This window comes from Gadus morhua, chromosome 16 (genome assembly GCF_902167405.1).
Source record: "Gadus morhua chromosome 16, gadMor3.0, whole genome shotgun sequence".
Classification (NCBI taxonomy): Eukaryota; Metazoa; Chordata; class Actinopteri; order Gadiformes; family Gadidae; genus Gadus; species Gadus morhua.
The window spans coordinates 30,484,678-30,498,487 of record NC_044063.1 but is presented as its reverse complement, the minus strand read 5'-3'; the positions used below and the strand labels follow the sequence as shown (position 1 = coordinate 30,498,487).

At 43.7% G+C, this 13,810-nt stretch overlaps 2 protein-coding genes across 2 annotated transcripts; one reads left to right on the top strand and one right to left on the bottom strand.

Moving 5' to 3' along the window:
• The first annotated feature begins 617 nt into the window (after nt 1-617).
• On the top strand, nt 618-11,313 carry wsb1 (WD repeat and SOCS box containing 1). The gene is made up of 9 exons (XM_030381147.1): nt 618-831; nt 3,466-3,634; nt 3,782-4,053; nt 4,757-4,888; nt 5,611-5,711; nt 8,946-9,118; nt 9,217-9,330; nt 9,692-9,799; nt 10,017-11,313. The coding sequence occupies exons 1-9, from the start codon at nt 792-794 to the stop codon at nt 10,177-10,179; spliced, it is 1,272 nt and encodes a 423-aa protein (XP_030237007.1). The 5' UTR covers nt 618-791; the 3' UTR covers nt 10,180-11,313.
• Nucleotides 11,314-11,930: 617 nt separating this feature from the next.
• On the bottom strand, nt 11,931-13,582 carry LOC115561563 (gap junction delta-2 protein). The gene is made up of 2 exons (XM_030381705.1): nt 13,408-13,582; nt 11,931-13,241 (listed from the first exon to the last, which is right to left on the bottom strand). The coding sequence occupies exon 2, from the start codon at nt 13,198-13,200 to the stop codon at nt 12,097-12,099; it is 1,104 nt and encodes a 367-aa protein (XP_030237565.1). The 5' UTR covers nt 13,201-13,241; nt 13,408-13,582; the 3' UTR covers nt 11,931-12,096.
• Between the last annotated feature and the right edge of the window lie 228 nt (nt 13,583-13,810).

The window sequence follows — 13,810 nt, the reverse complement described above, 5'->3', positions numbered from 1 at the left end:
GTAAAGGAGCAGCGGCTCTAATCCGAGTTCCTCATGGTTGGCTGAGCTTCTCACCCTATCCCTAAGGGGGACGCCAGCCACCATTCTGAGAAAACTCATCTCGGCCGCAGGTAAAGTACAGGTAACATAGCAACGGGGCCAGCCCCCTCCGCTGCTCCAGCAAGAACAAGAGCGCACGAGGATGAACATTACATGCATTCCTCTACTACGTTAACAATTTAAGATCTTCTTAAGTGAGAAAACTAAAGTTCGTATGACAATCGACAATTCTTAAGAAAAAAATGGTGAATAGCGTTTAAGAAGATTCTTAGGAACTTCTTATATTTTTTCTTAAGAATCTTCTTAAGTTTTATCTTAAGAACACTTTTGTGAATCCGGCCCCATGTTTGTTTGCGAGCGTAAGTCACCATGGTGATACAGCGACGCTTAAAGAGATCGACTTTCGTGGTACAGCTAACCCAGGCTTTCAGCTCAACATACCTCGCTAACCCTCTAATCGAGCTTCGCAGTACAGGGCCCCGGAAGTTTTATTTTGAAAGGGTGTTACGTCACGATTTAACAGCCGATACTATGGGCGGGAAATCTGGCCCAATCTGGCAACACTGGTCACATCCGCCCGTGAACCACCCCTATCCGGGTAAACGAACACCAGCGATAGTGAGAAGAAGGCGGCCATTAATGTTCTGAAGCCCGATCCCGACTTCAGTGGTCCAGTAAACACTCTTAGCTGAATATATTATATTATATTATTCTAGTGTCTGCAGTCCGAGATAAAGAAGGTATTTATTTAGATGGCAAGCTTCCCGGGCTCTCTAAACGAACAGGACATAGGTACGGTACAGTTCTGAAGTGTCAGGCCTCTGGTTACTTCCTCTTATGCTTGTGTGTATGTGTGCATTATTCGCACTTTTCTCACTATTTACTTCCTCTAGTGCTTGCGTGTATGTGTGCATTATTTGCACTATTCACACAATTTACTTTCTCTAGTGCTTGTGTGTATGTGCGCATTATTTGCACTTTATACTTCCTCTACTGCTTGTGTGTAGGTGTGCATTATTATTTGCACTATTCTCACAATTTAGTTCCTCCGTGGGACTTGGGGAGTCGCCCAGTAGGAGTTTGGTCTCCGTTGGGGTCCGGTGGGAAGTCAGTGTGTCCCGACTGGTATCAGGGCTGTTGTTGACTGTTGGAAAAATAACTTCATCACCAATGTCCCGAAATACTAATTTCAATGAGTGATTTCTCTTTATTTTTAATCTTTTTTGGTCAGTTTGTCCAAAGGGCTCTACACATCGTGATCCCCAGCCCCACTGGGCTAGTTGGTTCTGTCGACTTTAGTGTGAGCCCAGAGGAGGGGGATGTGAGTGTTGTGGACAGGTCTGAGGCCCCTCAGACACGCAGATCCCGGCCTCTGCATGTGAGCCGTAGTCCAGTGTCCCGCTGTTCTATCTATGCTTCTTATCACATTGGGCTATTGGTTCTGCGCATGCCGACAATATTGATCCGTGGTGTAATAGTTGTCTAAGATACACATACTGTACCATATATATGCTACCAATCACATAAGGTAGCATTTATATCCTATATCTAGATAAATTGCTTCTATCAAACGACGATGTAAACTTTAAGAATAGGGGGGGGATATTTCGATTTTGGGGTACTGTATATGTATTTTACACCACTACTACTCCACGGATCAATATTGTCGAATTGAACCACTAGGTAGCACGATTTGATAGGTAGCATCGTTTGTCAGAACCACGGAAGTATCGTATGGTCAGCAATGTTAAGATATCTTTGTATGATCTAAATGCTAAGGAAAAGTGCTTCAATGCTTTCTTTCTCATCTCGTTTAGGATAGGGTAGACTGGACACTCCTTTAGGAAAGGAGACGATGCCGTCCCACACTTCCATGAGGCCGCAACGTTTAGAACCAATCAACAAACTTTACTCCTCATTATTTTCAGGCTGAGCCTCGACTCTGGGGAACAGCTGTCACCCGTCATGTCGACCATATGCCCTTTAAACAGTAGCTACTTTGACGTTGCAAAATCAATTAATAACATGCCCCGTTCCATTTAGGTGGTGGTGAGGCATGCTGGCTCACTGGATCTTGGAGTCAGTTGCCCCTGTGTCCACCCTGATGTTGCATGTCAAAATGGCTCCTGTGAAAAGTCCAGTGTTTTCCATACATAGACCAATGTGTTGCGCAGCGCCACAGAATGAACACCGAGCGCCACAAATTGATTCTGCTTTTTTTTTTAAATATAAATATCGTTGCGTTCATTCATCTCCGCACAGCACTCTTTCTCCTATTCAAAGGCAGAGTATTTCCACAGCCGGGCCCAATGGGCTGCAGATGTTTCTCCTCAACGTATTATGAAGGAATCCACTGCAGGCCGTTTATGACTTGTTTTCCCGTGTCACGCTGTACTATGGTCTAGGACAGGGCTATTCAACCTCCTTAACAAGTGGGCCGAAAAGGAAAACCACAGGGGGTTCATGGGCCACACAGAGTAAAACTACGTGAATGAATTCGCTACAAATAAATCGTACTTAAAGTAGTGTTAACTTAATATATATAGTACTACTACATGGAATAAACTTGTCAGACGCATTCCTTCCTACTTCATTTTTAATCGTATCATTATAAAAGATTTTGTTCTCACATATTTTGGACACATATTTAGAATTCAACAATGTTGTTTGAATCATCACAAAACAGAACTACTGTACATATGAGACATTTTGACCCAGTGAGTCAGTAGGAAAGATTGCACTGCCTTGTTTGCCTAGTTTGGCTCATCCTGAGACACTCATGCAGCTTCTCATAGGTCATGCAGCAACATGTCCTTGTTCTGATGGCATTCATATGAGAAAAGCTAGACTCACACGTATCGGTTGAGCCAAACATTGTCAGAATAAGCTACACACAGAAACCTGATTTGCATGCCACTATGTTTCTCCTTTATTTTATTTTATTTCGCTTTTTTTTTGCTTTTTTACTGTTGCGGGCCAGAAAAAAATTAAGAGGGGCCGCATTTCGCCCACGGGCCGCTAGTTGAATAGGCCTGGTCTAGGAGGTCACAATGGTGCATTATTTCCCCCATGTCCATACCGGTATCTGGTCATAAAAAGAAAATGGAAATTAATTAAAGGAAAATTTTAATTTGATGAGTTGCAACAGCAGTGAAGGCATGCATGCCTTCATTAGGACGAGATATATGGTTTAAACATGGTTTCCACGTGGGAAAAACATGACAGAACTGACGTAGATTTCACTTGAAAGTGTCACAGATACCTGGGTTTCCTGAGGGGTGACAGGGTTGGGTCATTTGATTCAACATTGAAGGAGGGCATGTAGTTGTTCTGATCTATTGACCGCAATACATTAAGGCCAACAGTCGAGCCCCCTCAAGTTGATGCAGCCTCACTCTGATCATGCCCCATTTATTTGTTTCCCAGGTAAGGCCAAGTTCATCGGTGAGCTGTCAGTGCCTGTAGCTCCCTTTGACCAGAAGTCTGGACGGGAAACCTGGACTGTAGCCTTTGCACCGGATGGCTCCTACTTTGCCTGGTCTCAAGGGCATCGCATCGTGAGGCTTGTTCCCTGGTCCAAATGTCTCACAAAATTGTAAGTAGTGCCATGTTTTAATCCTGTTTTGTTAATTAGCTTTTAATTGTAAAAGGAATAAGTGAACCGCACAGCCACATGTGCTTATGGATCATTCACAAAGCATCATTATTTATGATTCTGTTTTATGTGACCGTCCATTTCTAGCTCCACGTCCCACTCTAGTGAAGGTACCAACCCAGCAGGAGGCCACCAGGATGGGGATGAATGCCGCGTCCCCCCGGCCGCAGACGAGCCCTGCAACCACACCATTGACTGCGGGGACATCGTCTGGGGGCTGGCCTTCGGGTCATCGGTGCCAGAGAAGCAGAGCCGCTGCGTGAACATCGAGTGGCACCGGTTCAAGTTCGGCCAGGACCAGCTACTGCTGGCAACAGGCCTAAACAATGGACGCATCAAGATCTGGGACGTCTACACGGGTGAGCACCAGCACACGTCTACTGGACTGGGAATAGGGTTCTATACCATGTGAGCACCAGCACATGTCTACTGGAATGGGGATGGGTTTCTATACACTGGTGAGCACCAGCACACGTCTACTGGACTGGGAATAGGGTTCCATACACTGGTGAGCACCAGCACACGTCTACTGGACTGGGAATAGGGTTCTATACACTGCTAAGCACCAACACATGTCCTACTGGACTGGGAGTAGGTTACTATACCATGTGACCACCAGCACACGTCTACTGGATTGGGAATAGGGTTCAAACGGGTGCATTTAAGGTGCTCTACTGGTGAGATCTTTTTCCAAAAAGAGGTACATAATATGCACATTTGATTGCTTGAATAAAAATGATTGTACTACAGTCGTAACTGTGTGGGTGTGTGTGATGCACAATCTCTGACACCACATTAATTTCAGATAAAATTATATTGAAATAAAGAAATATTTGCTTCACGGTCACAGCTCGACATGGGGGTTTAACAGGGAAGGTATGATATAAAATCGACCCATTGCAACCACGCCCCGACTCAAGCGTTGTGTGGGGCCTGTCACGCCAGGACATCACGCTCGTCTTCAATTGGTTTAATGATAAAGCTTTTTTAATGTTGTTGACCCTTTTCATATCACAACGTTTATAAGGTTGTGTTCACTGTTTCTTTATCATGCTTTTCCAGGAAAGCTGTTGCTGAATCTGATGGACCACACTGACATAGTGCGAGACCTGACCTTTGCTCCTGATGGCAGCCTCATGCTAGTCTCTGCATCCCGGGATAAGACTTTACGCGTCTGGGATCTGAAGGATGACGGTATGGACAAGTGTTCTTAATGCAAGAGATGAAGGAATTGTGTGTGCCTGCAAAGTGACGATGTATCTGTTATCTGTGCTGTCCAATCTCTAAAGCGTGTCATCGACTGCAGCTGCTACAGTTGGACCAAAGATGTTGTTTGTCATGGATGGATAATTTCCCAACATGCACATGGAGCAGGGATCTATGATCTAGAAACACTCCATAATTTAAGCACTTTAAATTAACATGGGATGAATCAATAGACACCTCTGCTACGTACTTTCAAAATGCACTGCACCACAGATAATTCAGTTTCACGTAATTTTTTTAGCTGCTTCCTCATGATGCATAAAATGGAGCAAAAGTGAAGCACTATTTTTTTAGGTATCGGTTGCAATAGATACATGCCTACAGTGCCTCAATCTGTTTTGAGCCTTGTGAATGCCATGCGCTAGTGCCATACATTATTACAAATCATTCTTTGTTTTTATGTAATGTAAATCACCACCTATTCCATTGATGCAGCGTTTAGCTCTACACGTTCAGACCAGGCAGCATCGAGAGAGAGAGAGAGAGAGAGAGAGAGAGAGAGAGAGAGAGAGAGAGAGAGAGAGAGAGAGAGAGAGAGAGAGAGAGAGAGAGAGAGAGAGAGAGAGAGAGAGAGAGAGAGAGAGAGAGAGAGAGAGAGAGAGAGAGAGAGAGACTACTGTAGTGCATCCTGACTCTCCACGTGTCTCTAGGTAACATGGTGAAGGTTCTGCGGGGGCACCAGAGCTGGGTCTACTGTAGTGCCTTCTCTCCCGACTCATCTACCCTGTGTTCAGTTGGTGCTGGTAAAGCGGTAGGTTGGTTTTTAAACCCTTTTCCGATATTGTTTTGATTTCTTCACACTGCTATTTGTTTATTGTTTGTGCCCACTGGTAAAGAAGTACACGCTCAAATAAAACAGTTTATACACTTGTATGAGTGTGCTTAGTGTCGTAAGAAGAGTTTGCATCACAGCCTTTGTTTTGGATGTTAATTGGATGAATTCTGGGGATAGTTTGACAGTTTGCATGCAGAATGTGACGGGTGGGTTGGTGACGGCACAAAGGAGTGACCTCAGGAATCACCTGGGCAGGGGAACACCAATGTTTAGTTATACTGGATTAAGAAACAGTTCTATGTTGCACTATCATCAACTCTCCATCATATTGTCGCACAAGGGCGACTGAAAACAATGTTTTTTAAATGGCGCTGGCTGCCCTCAAACACTTTAAATCAGTTTTGAAGATGCGCCCGTTTACTTGAGTAGAAGTGGATTTCAAGAAAAGGTTTTGAAGTCGATTTACATGTGCAGCACGTCATATATGACCATGGGTACAAACCCTGTGGACAGCTGTTGGTTACTCAGGCTATGTTGGGCTATGTGTGTCCCTACAAGTGTGTGTGTCTTGCTTCCCTGTCACAGGTCGTGGCAGAACTGTGTGTGATTGGTTTTGAAGGGAGCGCCGCGCTGGCATTTTGACAGCCGGTGCAGACCAGGGATGCACTGTGCCCTATGCCCCGGCACCTGACCTGCGAGGTCTCTCCGTACGTAGGTTCTGCTCCGTGTCCGTCTCCCTCTGCTGCTGCAGTTCCTCCTACATTCTCAGTTGAAAGTATTGATCAAAATCATGGGATCTCCTCTCCTTCACCTCCCTCCCAACCCTCCTCCCCACCTTTCCTCCAACTCCTTACATCTTCTGTAGTAAAAGGATCAGGTCTCTATTGTTGACCCAAGGGCCTCCTCACATTCCAGCAGCTACCGGAAGCATAAAGCACGCTGCCGCAATTTGATAGATAATGCCGACTACGCTCTCAAATCCTGCTGGACAGACTGAATAGGCCCTTGGGTCCAAAATAATGCACACCTTTAAATTTCACGTCCTAATGTAAGCAAGCACTTTTATTTTGCTGCTTTATAGCAGCAAAGGCTTTCAAAGCTTGTCGAGTAATGTCTCAGAGGATGTAATTTTCACAAGAATAGGATGTGATTATATTTTAGATAGATTTAACTTGGCAAGTTCTCAAAACGCGGTAGTTTTTACCGTGCGAGTTTCCCATATGCACCAAAATCCCTGTTTCACCAGAACTACAAAGAGAAGACTAATTACATCACAACATTCCCATCTCCTCAATGGCTATAGGTTTCGACCTTTTATTCCTCAAGACTTACAAATAACTATTCTAGTTTCTGTAACTATTTAAAGTTAATGTCAGATGAAAGCTATCCCCAGCCCATTAAGTACCAGCAACATTGACATTGTGACATCTATATGAATTGGAAATTGACTTCTAAATATTAATGAGGACCCAAACAATCCGCATTTAGGAGCACTTTGTCGAGGGTTTCAACAGGGTCTCTTGGGTCGTGCAGAGAGTGTATTCTGTGATGGCTATCAGTTCATCAATTCAAAGAGCCGGTGGACCTTAAACCCTTTTTTTTTTGTCTGAAAAATGGTAATGTGTCTGATACGATCGTCAACATAGTAATCTGTCCTTTTATTACCGTTACTGTAATAAGTCCCCAGTTTAGAGAAGATACCAGACGCAGTGTTGGGCATTTCCTATGCAACATCATAACGTTATAACTCTCATTCACTGGGTTCACTGGCTCTCTAATATCCAAAAGCTCATGTTATGGCCGGATCTATTGAACTCATTTGTCATTGTGGTTCTAGAGCAGTCGCTCAAACATGGCTCTATCGGGTTGATCATTCAATTAATTTGATTATCAGGGTTTATATGTTACTATTGTAATAGTATCGAATAAAGTTAATAGCACTACTGAAATGGATACAAGACACTATTGGGAAAAGTAACTAAAGAACAAGCACTAGTATCTAATGAAAAGTTACTAGTACAACTGAAATGGATAGTAGCCACTATTGGAATAGTGTCTAGTAACTTAAGAACAAGCAATAGTATCGAATGAAATGGGTACTAGACACTATTGGAATAGTGACTGAAGAACAAGCACTAGTAACTAATGAAAATTTACCAGTAAGTCTTGAGGAATAAATGTTAAAGGTCTTACCATACTCCTCCTCTTTCAGGGATATGAACGGCCTTCTTTGTGCCTTCAAAGACAATTTACAAAATGTTCTTGGTTCAAAACACATGAAGCGATCTTACCATGGATAATATACAATAACATTAGTATAGTAATGAATTGGAATTAGTGCCATGAAAATTGGAATCAGGTATTTTCTTGGCTATGAATTGCCTTTTGTATTATTTAAATATTAGAACCATTTGCATATTTCTGAATACATTATAAGACTTGTATTAATTAGTCTTGATGGACAGCGTATAGCAGCTCTAATTAGCATGTCCAGTCATAGATAGTGAATCTAATGTACCTCAGTGGAGTGCTCAGGCGTTGATGAGCAGGAGAGGAGAACGTGATCAAATCACGTTAATGATGTAGATGTATTGTGATATAATCACATTTTGGTTGCTTAAATGCAATGTATTTTATGCTGTCATATGTTTATTTGATCTGAAAAATCTTCTAAAATTGTAAAGCATGTCTGAGTTGGAACATGAAGCAGTTAAACTAAGATCACAAATACCTTTGGTTTCTCTGTGGTGGAAAGATGCAGGTATGAGTGCCAAAGTCCATCCTTGGACATCGGATGTTATTTTCTCCTGAAGCATCTGTCTCTTGGTAGGCTTCTGCTGGAGGTGGGAACCGTTTACAAACACGGTGAACTAACACTCAATGGAGAACCAGTTGAGGAACTATTTATGTCACCTCAAGCTGCTGCTTGTTTTTCTCTTTATTTTTTGTTAACTTTTTTTGTTAGGCATGCATTTCAAAGTCGTACAATATAGCATAGTTTATAATATGTTGTCGGGTTAGATCAAATGTACAGAATAGTCAGTCTTGGTTTGACCTGCTGCTTGTGTACTGATATTGGTTTGGACTTGTTGCAGAGCCTTGGGTTGATGGTAATAATATTTTCATTGAATGTGCCTAGTATTAAAGATAGGACCTAAATCTGCCTACTGAACCACTGCCCCGGCTATAACACGCCTGTTCCCGGTGCAGGTTTTCCTCTGGAACATGGATGACTATTCGCTGGTCCGGAAGCTGGAGGGACACCACAACGACGTGGTGTCCTGTGAGTTCTCCCCCGACGGAGCTCTGCTGGTGACCGCCTCCTACGACACCCGGGTCATTGTGTGGGACCCCTACAAGGGCACCATTCTGCTAGAACAGGGGTGAGACGTGTCTATTTACTTTGAAGAGTATCAAAGCCTTGTTTGACCTGAACACCATTAGTGTGTCTCTTCTCTCATCCTCTTCCTTCCTCCTCTAGTCATCTCTTTCCCCCACCGTCGCCAATATTCGCGGGTGGTGCCAACGACCGCTGGGTGCGATCTGTCAGTTTCTGCCATGATGGACGACACATCGCCAGTATAGCTGATGACCGGTAGGTTTTCTGAATTGCCGCAATAAGCCTCAAACTGTTTTGATTAGTGGTGCTTCAAAGTCTCAGATGTAGCACACATTCTGTTCAACAGTAGTCCTTGGATTGGTCATAGATGGCAAGAAGGCTGGGCTCAGTGAATGGTCCCCACTTGCAGTGTTCAAACCCAGTACTAAACAAACCTGCAGGCCTCTATCGCTGTATGGCTGCCTGTTCACGGCTGCCTATTCCCGGATGAGCACACAAATGTTTTTTAGGGAATTTGTTGTCACTTCAGCCTTTTCAGCCTTCACAGGCTGTGTGCATCGTGATGGTACTATTGATGCACCGTGTTATTGTGACCTGATCCTAATTCTTCCTCCAGATTGCTGCGGTTCTGGAGCATTGAAGAGAAGGCTCCCCAGGCCATCGCAGGCCTGGCCAGCGGCCTCAGCTGTGCCTTCTCCACTGACGGGACGGTGCTTGCTGCAGGGTGAGGCTCGTCATTCTCCCATCTGTTTGATCTCTTTCTTTATTTTGCTCCGTGTTGTAATAACGGTCGTCTCAGGAGATCTATTTCTGCTAATGAACTCTTAGAGAAGAATCGCTCCGTCCCTGATGAGACATCATCCGTCTCCTCTAAAGTGACTCCGTCATCAGTCCTGTGTTGTCAGCTACCTGCAGTGATCTGACCCGCTGTTCTTTGCTAGGACCCGTGACGGCAGCGTGCTCTTCTGGGCATGCCCTCGGAGCACGCCCCCCCTGCAGCACCTGTGCCGGATGGCGCTGCGTCGGCTGATGTCCACCCAGCAGGTGGAGGCGCTGGTCATCCCCACGCCACTCTGCGACTACCTTGCCTACAGAGTCCTCTGACTCAACGCACGTCCACAGAAAACGTCAAAGTACCGAGAAACGAGCTCACTATAGAGTCCTCTGACTCCACGCATGTCCACAGAAAACAAGATCAACTCATAAGTGCCGAGAAACAAGAGCTCACGCAAAACCACAATCGTATAATTCTTACTGTCTGAGGGCTGCTATGTATTTATTGCATTTTTTTGTGGTTTGAGGGAAAACGATGATGGCAGGAGGCATAGTTCAGTGGAACACAGGAACCGGTTAAAGTGACCTGAGGCGGTTATTGAGCTCCAGGTGATCAGCTTTGTGTTTTGACTCCGTGCTGGATTGGGCAAGAGAGTCCTATTGTGACTCCTAGCCTGAGAGAGAATGCTGTGCTCCTGCTTGTATTGAGGTTTATCGTGCTAGAAGGCAGGGTACTGATGTGTGGGGCCCTCTCCACAGCAGAGTGTGTGGGTGCTCTGCAGGAAGGTGCATCTGTGCTCTTATTGCCCCTCCAGCCCAGGGCTCTTTATCACGCTGGATATCAGATTCAAGAGGTCTCGTTGGTTTTCCTGTTTATAAAATCAGAGGCCATCGGTTTCTAAGCTCTGTACCAATATTGTAAACTGAATGTACAAGTTTAGATGGATCTTCGTGTTTTGTACAGGACTATTTTGCCAGGTTATGTATGCATCCTAATTCATTTTCTAGCCTTTGATAGCAAGGAGCCAATTATTTACATTTTTTGCTTCTTTTCTCTTCATGGGGAATTTTTATTACAAGAAACGATATAATTTTGCAAAAAAAACAGGATGTTGTCTGCATATAGAGACCGAACTCTGACTGTGATAGTATGTATGGCCTTGTGTCCTATACCTTGCACACATGCTGTACACAAATAACTCCTTTCCAAGCCCCTCAATGTGTTGTTGGTTCTCCTGCAGGGGACCGGTTGCTTCAAAAGAATTTCTATCAGTTGGATCAATCCAAGTCCTTTTCACTGGGTTCTGTCATAAGCTCCAATCGTTTGAGTCCTTTCTGTGCATTTCTGAAATGTTGGTTCCAGTCCATATATACGTTTCTCCCTCTGAGGCTTTGTTATAAATACATAATTGCTTTTTCATAAATAAAATTGGCGTGCAGGAATGTACAATTTTCATTTCCACATTTTGGTTTGCTTATGTCAAACATTCTTGGCAATAACTTAAATGGTAAGCTTAAAAAGGTTGATGCCTATTCCACTCTTAAGAGACTTTGTAGAGGTTGATGTATTGATGTATGTTGGTTGGTGAAGACCATATTTTAAGTGCGGTATATGCATTCAAATTTGTACTGGCCTGACTGCCTGAGACAAATTATAATGCTGCCTCATTCAATATAAAACAAACATATCAGTATGTTTAATTTATGTCAATGCCCTGTGTGTGTGTGTGTGTATAGCTTTTACAGCTAAAATAAAGGCTTTTAAAGAAAAACAATGTTTTTAAGGGTATTGGGTATAAAGGCACGATGAACAATTTTGAATAGAAAAACAATTACAAATATGTATTGACTTTCATTAGTGATAGGGATTCAATTAAAAATAAAAAAAATAGTGATCCAGTTCTAGTGGAGTGATACAGAAGTCAAAGAAACTTCTGTCAGATTGGTTTAAAAATGTTGAAAAGTGCGACAGACGAAACCGAGATTATATACCTGCACATTAAGGGTTCTCAAACAGTTCAGAATAAATTCTTAACTTCACAAATTTCAATACACAAATTGATCGGAAAAACTGAGTGGTTTTTTGCCGCTTTAATTTAAGTATTTAATCCAGTCATATTACCTTTTTTTGACCACCTAATCCATGCAATATATTAATTATAGCTCCGTACATACATATTCCATGTGCCAAAAAATGTGAAATACCTCAAAGTATACTATTTCTGTATTGCATTTCTAAAATGCCTTTTATAACCAGGACTTCTTAGTTCTTCCTAGTTTTGCCATGTTGGCTAATTTGAGCTTCACTTTGTCCCTCTCCTCTAAAGTCCTCTTGGAGGTGCATTCCACGGTGGAATCCGTCTCAAAGGAGATGGCCGGGGCGTGACTGAGCAGACCTCGAGCCTTCTCCTGGCTCCTGGGGGCAGGCGTCTGTAGGACCAGCCTCCCCCTGAGGGAGTGCTTCAGCTGCAGCAGCAAGGGGTTCTGGTGGGAGTACCGCCCCTTAGCATCCCTCTCATGAGTACAGCACGTAGAACAAGCTGAGCACAAGATGCGGAATATGTACACCCAGCCAAGATAGTGAAGCTCGGCGATGTTGAGAACAAAGCAGCCCAGGCTGATACTAAACATGAAATTCAGAAAAATTGTCTTCTCTGTGGCACGAGAAACAAAGCAGTCAGTGCGTGTTGGGCAGGGATAGGTCTCGCAGCGATACAGGTGCGGCACTTCAAAACCAAACAAGTAATACTGGCCCACCAAAAAGGTTATCTCCATAACAGAACGTAACAACACGTGAAGAATGTAAATGAGTAGGACTTGGCTCGATAGCTGGGTTGGATCTTCACCAAGTTCAGCATAATCCTCGTCAAGGAGACTTTGCTCCATTCCTTCTTGGTCTTTTGTGCCCCATTCCTCCATGTACTTGGGACTGTAGATGGGCTCCACCCTGGTGCCCTCCATACAACTGCTACCAAGCTCAACATAGTTATTTTTGGAGGGGGCTTGGATTATGAACTTTCCTTTCTGGACATCCAGCTTCTCATCCTTGGCAATTTTATGGAGAACAAAAACGATGTAGAAGATAGATGGAGTGGATACCAGCACAATCTGAAAAACCCAGAAACGCAGATGTGACACAGGTGCAAAGGTGTCGTAACAGACGTTGTTGCATCCGGGCTGCTGGGTGTTACAGGTGAACTTGGACTGCTCGTCACTGTAGACGGCGTCTCCCACCAGGGTCACCAGCAGGATGCGGAAGATGAGCAGCATGGTCAGCCAAATCTTCCCTATCACTGTGGAATGGTTTTGCACTTCGGACAGAAAACGTCCCAGTATTGACCAGTCCCCCATGGCTCTCCCTGAGGCAGAAAGAAAAGGCAGGATACTTGACCCTAAGGGTGAAAAGTCATGATTGTCATTATGTGAAATCAACATCTTTAAGAGAATATTAGCATATTATAAAATGAGGTGCCCGGCTTGAGCAAGTAATTAAAATGGAAAAGCAGAATATTTACTCCATACAAGGTTTCCATTCCGGAACAAGCCAATACAACTCACCTTCAGATTGTCCTGATTTAGTCCTGTCAAACAAATTGGGAAGAATTGCTATGCAATTTGCATGCCTATTTTTTATGTGTTGGCAGATGATGGATGGAAATGAATGTTGCTGAGCATGTTGTGAGCAATAGGCTGACCTCACATATTCCAGCCAGTTTATCTGAAACTGGCATTGTTCAACGTCTGCACAAAGCAAGTACAGTGTGACAAAGATTTAAAAACACAAAGAGGGGGGGGGGGGGGGCATTTTCTGAACAGCCTGGAATAGTCTGACAAAAAACAGTGGAAAAGGCTGGAAAAGGGTCACAAAACCATCCTGTGTTTGGCAGTATGTATAAGCGGGAAAACAACCAATACTCATTTGTACGGTGACTTAACCCAAAGATAAAAAATATATAATTTA